Source organism: Chionomys nivalis, chromosome 1, assembly GCF_950005125.1.
Source record: "Chionomys nivalis chromosome 1, mChiNiv1.1, whole genome shotgun sequence".
In the NCBI taxonomy this organism is placed as follows: Eukaryota; Metazoa; Chordata; class Mammalia; order Rodentia; family Cricetidae; genus Chionomys; species Chionomys nivalis.
The window spans coordinates 161658003-161664002 of NC_080086.1; the positions used below are offsets into that span (position 1 = coordinate 161658003).

General features: G+C 39.3%; 1 gene segment (V, D, J or C); it reads right to left on the reverse strand.

The window, feature by feature from the left end:
- The window catches only part of LOC130872023 (T-cell receptor beta-1 chain C region-like), a 448908-nt gene extending 444545 nt beyond the window's left edge, over positions 1 to 4363 (reverse strand). The window contains 2 exon segments of the C gene segment in view: positions 3890 to 4187; positions 4310 to 4363. Of these exon segments, the coding sequence occupies positions 3890 to 4187; positions 4310 to 4358 (347 nt within the window).
- Between the last annotated feature and the right edge of the window lie 1637 nt (positions 4364 to 6000).

Below are 6000 nucleotides of genomic sequence, written 5' to 3' on the forward strand. Positions count from 1 at the left end.
GCACCTGCGCCCACCTCACTGACCCATAGGAATCTGAAGACCACTTTACTGATCAACAGGGACCTGTAACCTCCTTGGTCATCCATAGTTACCTGCAGGCCACCTCCAGATGCATGCCTAAGAACTTAAGGGACAATTGGGACTCAGAGTCAGCAACCTTATATATCCCTTCACCTCCCCATAAGTAGGTAGAAGAATTTTCAACTCATTTTTTAAAATCTAACTTATTCTCTACTTGTATGAGGCCTGATTTCAATAAAAAAAAAACTATTTGTTCCTGAATAGTGGCAGTGTTTCTCCTCCGGTTGTATGTTAGTTAACACTAACATAATATTTGTGTCATCATTGATGCTGTCTTACAGTTATGGATTAACCATGGCCTAGTCATGTCTTTTGTCAATAGTCAACACATGCTGTATTTCCTTATTTCTTCTAGAATATCTCAGTGTCATTTTCTTTATCAATTAGTATCTTAATATCTGTGAGAATCACTGATAAAGAAGCCAGAGTCAAAGTCCAGGGATCACTGGATTGTAGAACAAACAACAATAGCAAACCCTCAGTACTGGGGCCTGAGAGCTGAATGGGGCTCTACAGCTTTACTGTAGGATATGTATGCCATCAGTAATTAAAGGCAAGTAACAAAGCACTATGTAGAAAGAAGAAAAGTTAGAACATGGTGAACTCTCTACTCTGAGTTAGTTTATACAGAAAAAATCTATAAAACAAAAAATACTAACTATAGTGATTAAAACATCACAAATACATGCATGTCTTGATACACCACACAGAATCCCATCAAGATGTATAACTTTCCATTTACACATATATTAAAATAAATTTCACTTAAAAATTACAAAGACAATAAAGCTAAATGTAGTAAATACATACTAAATAAAGCTGTACTTAAAGAAAAAATATTAATAGAAGCTCACAAAGGTTCAGGTAGCTGTGACATCTAGCCTTTAAGGGTGCCTTGCCACGAGACCAATGTCACCTTCCAGCACTCACATTCATGTCAAGAGCTCTCCCTTTCTGAGGTCACAGTTTTATTAATTCTTTGAGAATGCACATTCATACATTCATACAGTATGTTTTGATCATAGCCACTCCTTATTGTTTTCCCTAGTTCTTCTATTTCCACCTCAGATCTACCTTCTATTCTTTACCACTCCCAATTTTATGGCCTCTTTTTAAATTTCATTCCTTATTTTAATAACACAGTGAATTTAATTTGCACTAAACACTTATGTATGGTGCAAAGTCATTAACTGTAGCATGGTCAAGCCATGAAGAACCTCACGAATCCCTCCCTACTCCAAGATGGAATGTTGATTGATTTGGTCATGTAAAACTCTTGCCTAGGCAGCCAAGGCTGCTGTGAGTTCATGAGTGCCGTGGTTCAGTCATGACCAGAAGACAATACATCTCTTTGGTCCTCCACAACCTCTGCTCTTACAAGCTTTCTGCCCCATTTTCCAAGATAGTTCCTGAGACTTTGAATTATCTAAGATTTCCAATGAGGCAAAGAACATATATCATCAACCATATAGTTCTTAAGTGATAAACCAAACTCATCCATGAAACAAATCAATGTATTCATGTAGCCATACCTATATCAAGGTATAACACATTTTTAGAGTTCCAAAACTTCTTTATCCCCTCTAAGAAAAACAAATGCCATAGCCAAAGGAAAGCAGAGTTTTGACCTCCACAGAAGCATTTGTCTGTCTGTATACTTTCCTTCAGCATCATCCATCTTGTTTCAAGCAATATTCGATCTTTTCAAAAAATTAATTTCATCATGTCACCAAGTATAACTCTTTTGACTTACTAATTCCATTGTTGATGGCTACAGGGATATTTTCCAAGTTTGAGGTCATCATGAAGAAAAAGGTACTACTTTATCATGGTAGACTACCAAATTCCATTGTATTGCAGGTTCCTGCTCTGGTCGGGCCTTTACTTTGTTTTGTTTAAGTTTGAGAAAAGGGTCACAGGTAAACCAAAGCCTTGGATTTCAAAGGAAGACTACATAGATTGCTGAAGGTGCATCTAATAGATTTTGCATTATAAGAAAAGCAGCTAATTGAGGTCAAGAGTGGCATTTTAAGGTTTAAATGTAAAATTTACCCTATAGTAGGCTCATATGCTTAAACCCTTGTTGTCTGATGGTAGTTCTGTTTGCGGAGATTGTGGAATCTTGGGGAGTGTGGCCTAGCTAGTAGAAGTCAAGTTGCTGGGGCAAGCATCAGTGTTTCTAGTTCTGGCCTCAGCTCTCTACTTTCTGTTTGGTGCCATTAACAAGAAAAAGCTGATGTATGTAGAGCTCAATAAAAATCAATAAAAAAATAAAAAAAAAACAACAAAAAAGCTGATGCTATACTCCCCTCCCCCCCGTTATAGACCAACATTCTCCATTTGTCTGGCCTTCTCCACCTTAACAGAAACATTTGAAACACTAAGCTGTAAATACTTCCCTTCCTTCAATCGCTCCTGGCTGGCATGCTATTGGAGCAGCAAGAAAGGCAACATATGAGATTTTCGGGACCACCTCTCTTCCTTAGATCGTTTCTGGTTGGCATCCTGTTGAAGTAACAAGAAAAACAACATACCAGATCTTTGGGATTTTTGGTCTTTGTGTGACTGTCTGAGTTAAACTTCCACAGTTGTGAGGAAAACTCAAAGCTAAACCCAGTATAGAAGTTGAAATTCAAAGATAATGTTTAGAGTCAAGGTTGTGTACTCTGCAAAGGTACTCCAGGAACCCCAGGTTAATTCAGTTAATCTATAGATTTAAAAAAAAAAAAATATCAGAAAAACTAGAGTTCTTTGACATTTCTACTGAGAGTACTTTTTAAAAAATAAGCAATACCAGCTTTATGCTGTGGAGAGTTACATATTTTAAGGAAGAGAGCTATGTGATCATATAAATATTTATAAACAGTCCTAAGAATTAACACTACACTACATTTCTCATTCAATCGAAGAGGATAGCGTATAGAGAGGAACACTTACAGACAGCATCAAGGTTATTTGCATAGTTTTATCTATCTGTCTGCTCAGCAGTGACTCAGAAACTCCTCTCCAGTCCCAATCTCTTTTATAACCACCAGACAAAGATTTACATATGCCTCCCACTTATATGTTTTTCAATAGCTTTATTATTCCTAGTCCTCCTTCTTATCACATCTAGAGTAGGATGGACCTGCCGGCCGGCTTTGCCAATCTCTTCTCATCTCTCTTTCTTCACAAGTCCTTACGCCTGTTACACTCTTGTCCCATTTGTTCCTCAGTTTTGCTGTTGTTGTTGTTTGCTGTGGTGGTTGTCTTGTGAGTGTGTGTGTGTGTGTTTTCTTTTAATCACAGAAGTTACTCCTTCTGAAGCCCTTCTCGATGTTACAAGGCCAAACTGGCTGCAGCAGCCCCTGCAGTCCAACACCTTTGACTGAAGCACACACATAACACATATCACTGTAAGGTTTATTTCCACATCTTCCCCTCTTCCACCGCACTTTTAATGTTTTTCAAGGGAAGGAACAATTTTCTCTTTCTAATGTTCAGTAAAATTATCTTAAAGCTCTATGTGATAAAAATCAACCTCTTTCTTCTCCTTTCTCCATGTCTTTCTGACTCCTTCTCTCATGTATATGTAATTGATGTATATTTATGTATTATGAATATGTGTGCAATTTTAGAAGCCAATTTAATGAATGGGTTGGATTTTACACCTTTCCACAGAAAGTACAGAAGGCAGGAGGTAACTACTTTGTTTCAATTGTCTAGCTAATGTAAAGGGCAGGGGCTGGGGGAGAACCCAAGAGCCACCTGGTAGGGGGAGCAGGAGTTGGACACATTTATGCATAGAGAGGAGATGGCTGTGTTCTACTGTGTAATGCTGCTGGCACAGAGGTAGACAGCCATCTGGTTCTTCTGGGCAGATGTCACAGTAAGAGGGAAAAGTGGCTTTTTCTCACGAGAGACGCTATAGCCTTCAGATAGTTCCCCTTTCTGGATATCTGTTTCAGTTAATGAATAGTAGATCAGTCTCAACCCTTTCCCTGGATCCTGCCGGTACCAGTACATGGTATCGTGATTAAAATCCTGTTGGCATTCCATCGTCAGTCTCTGCCCTTGCAGTCCGATCAGGAATTTGGGTATCTGAGTGATGGCACCGTGTGTGGTTCCTGGGGGAAGTAAAAGAGTGAGTCAGGAAATAGGCATGGAGGGAATTGGTGCTGCTGTCCAGAGCAGGGGCCTTAAGATGTGCATCTGGGGATGGGAACTTACCGCAGAGCCCAGGACTCACCTGCTGCAAGGAGACAAAGAGCTACCCAGCAGAGCGCCTGCTTGCTCATAGTGGGGAAGGAGTTTTCTTTGACTCTGGACTTTAGTTAAAAGAGAAACAAGTAAACCTCTTTGGCTAGTGGATCCACCTGGGTAAATACAGAGACTAGACTGGAAGGAAGAGTCTTAAGATGTTCACAGTGAGCTACAAGGGGAGAGAGAATAGAGAGCAAGGTACTGGTTCCAGGCATCTGCACCAGTTCTGGGAGGAGGGGTTGTTCTTACTCAAACCAGCCCTCTGGTTTTTATCTTTGGGGTTATGTTGTTTTGACTACCTTGGGAGAATTGTAGACCTTTGCTTATCATAGCTGCAGGGTTTGTTTTCAATGCCTTCAGTTTTCTCTGAGTCTGTACGGTGTCTGTGGTGGAAGTTAGGGGTAGTGTGGCCAAGGGGCCAGACACATCTAACACCAGTGATGTTCTGAACCCATTTCATCTCCAGGCTCACTTTTGGCATTTCCTCACCCTCATCCGGTTGTTTCTACCTCTTTAAGATCTTATCATCCCCTAGCCGGGCGGTGGTGGTGCACGCCTTTAATCCCAGCACTAGGGAGGCAGAGACGGGCGGATCTCTGTGAGTTCGAGGCCAGCCTGGTCTACAAAGGGAGTTCCAGGACAGGCTTCAAAGCTACATAGAAACTCTGTCTCGAAAAAAACCAAAAAAAAAAAAAAAAAAAAAAAGATCTTATCATCCCCACATGTGTTTTGCTGCCTTTTTTAAATGCTCCTTAATAAGTTCTCATTTGCAATAGTTCTTTTCTTCCACATGTTTTTGTAAAATCTATTTTGATGATTTTTCTTTCATATCTTTCTTGAGTTCAGTCAATTTCTTCTTTTGTTTCTTTTGGTTTTGCTGCTTTTCTTTTTACTTTTATTGATAGACCTCTTTTTTGCCTATTTGTGTTTTGGGGACACTCTTTAAAAATGTTCTTTGTGGTTGAACCTGATTTCCTTGGTTGGAGTTTTCCTTCTAGTATTTTGCGTAGTGCTGGATTTGTGGCTAAGTATTGTTTAAACCTGGTTCTGTCATGGAATATATTGTTTTGTCCGTCTAGGAAAAATTAAAAGTTTTCCTAGATATAGTAGTCTGGGCTGGCATCTGTGGTCTCTTAATGCTTACATAAGGCTTGACCAGGTCCTTCTGGCTTTCAATGTTTCCATTGAAAAGTTAGGTGTAACTCTAATAGATGTCCCTTTAAATGTTACTTGGTCTTTTTTTCCTTTGCAGCTCTTAATATTCTTTGTTTATTCTGTACATTCAGTGTTTTAATTATTATGTGGCGAGGGGACTTTTTTTGGTGCAGTCTACTTGGTGCTCCACAAGCTTCTTGTACCTTCATAGGCATGTCCTTCAATGTGTTGGAAAAGTTTTTTCTATTCTACAAAATGGCAAAAGTTCTTCACCAACCCCACATCAGACCAAGGTTTGATCTCCAAAGTATACAAAGAATTCAAGAAAATTGACATCAAAAAATAATCCAATAAAAAAATGGGGTATGGACCTAAATAGAGAACTCTCAACAGATGAATCTCAAATGACTGAAAAACAGTTAAGGAAATGCACAACATCACTAGGCATCAGAGAAAAGCAAATAAAACAGGTCTGAGATTCCAAGATCAAAAACACTGATTACAGCTTATGCTGGAGATGTG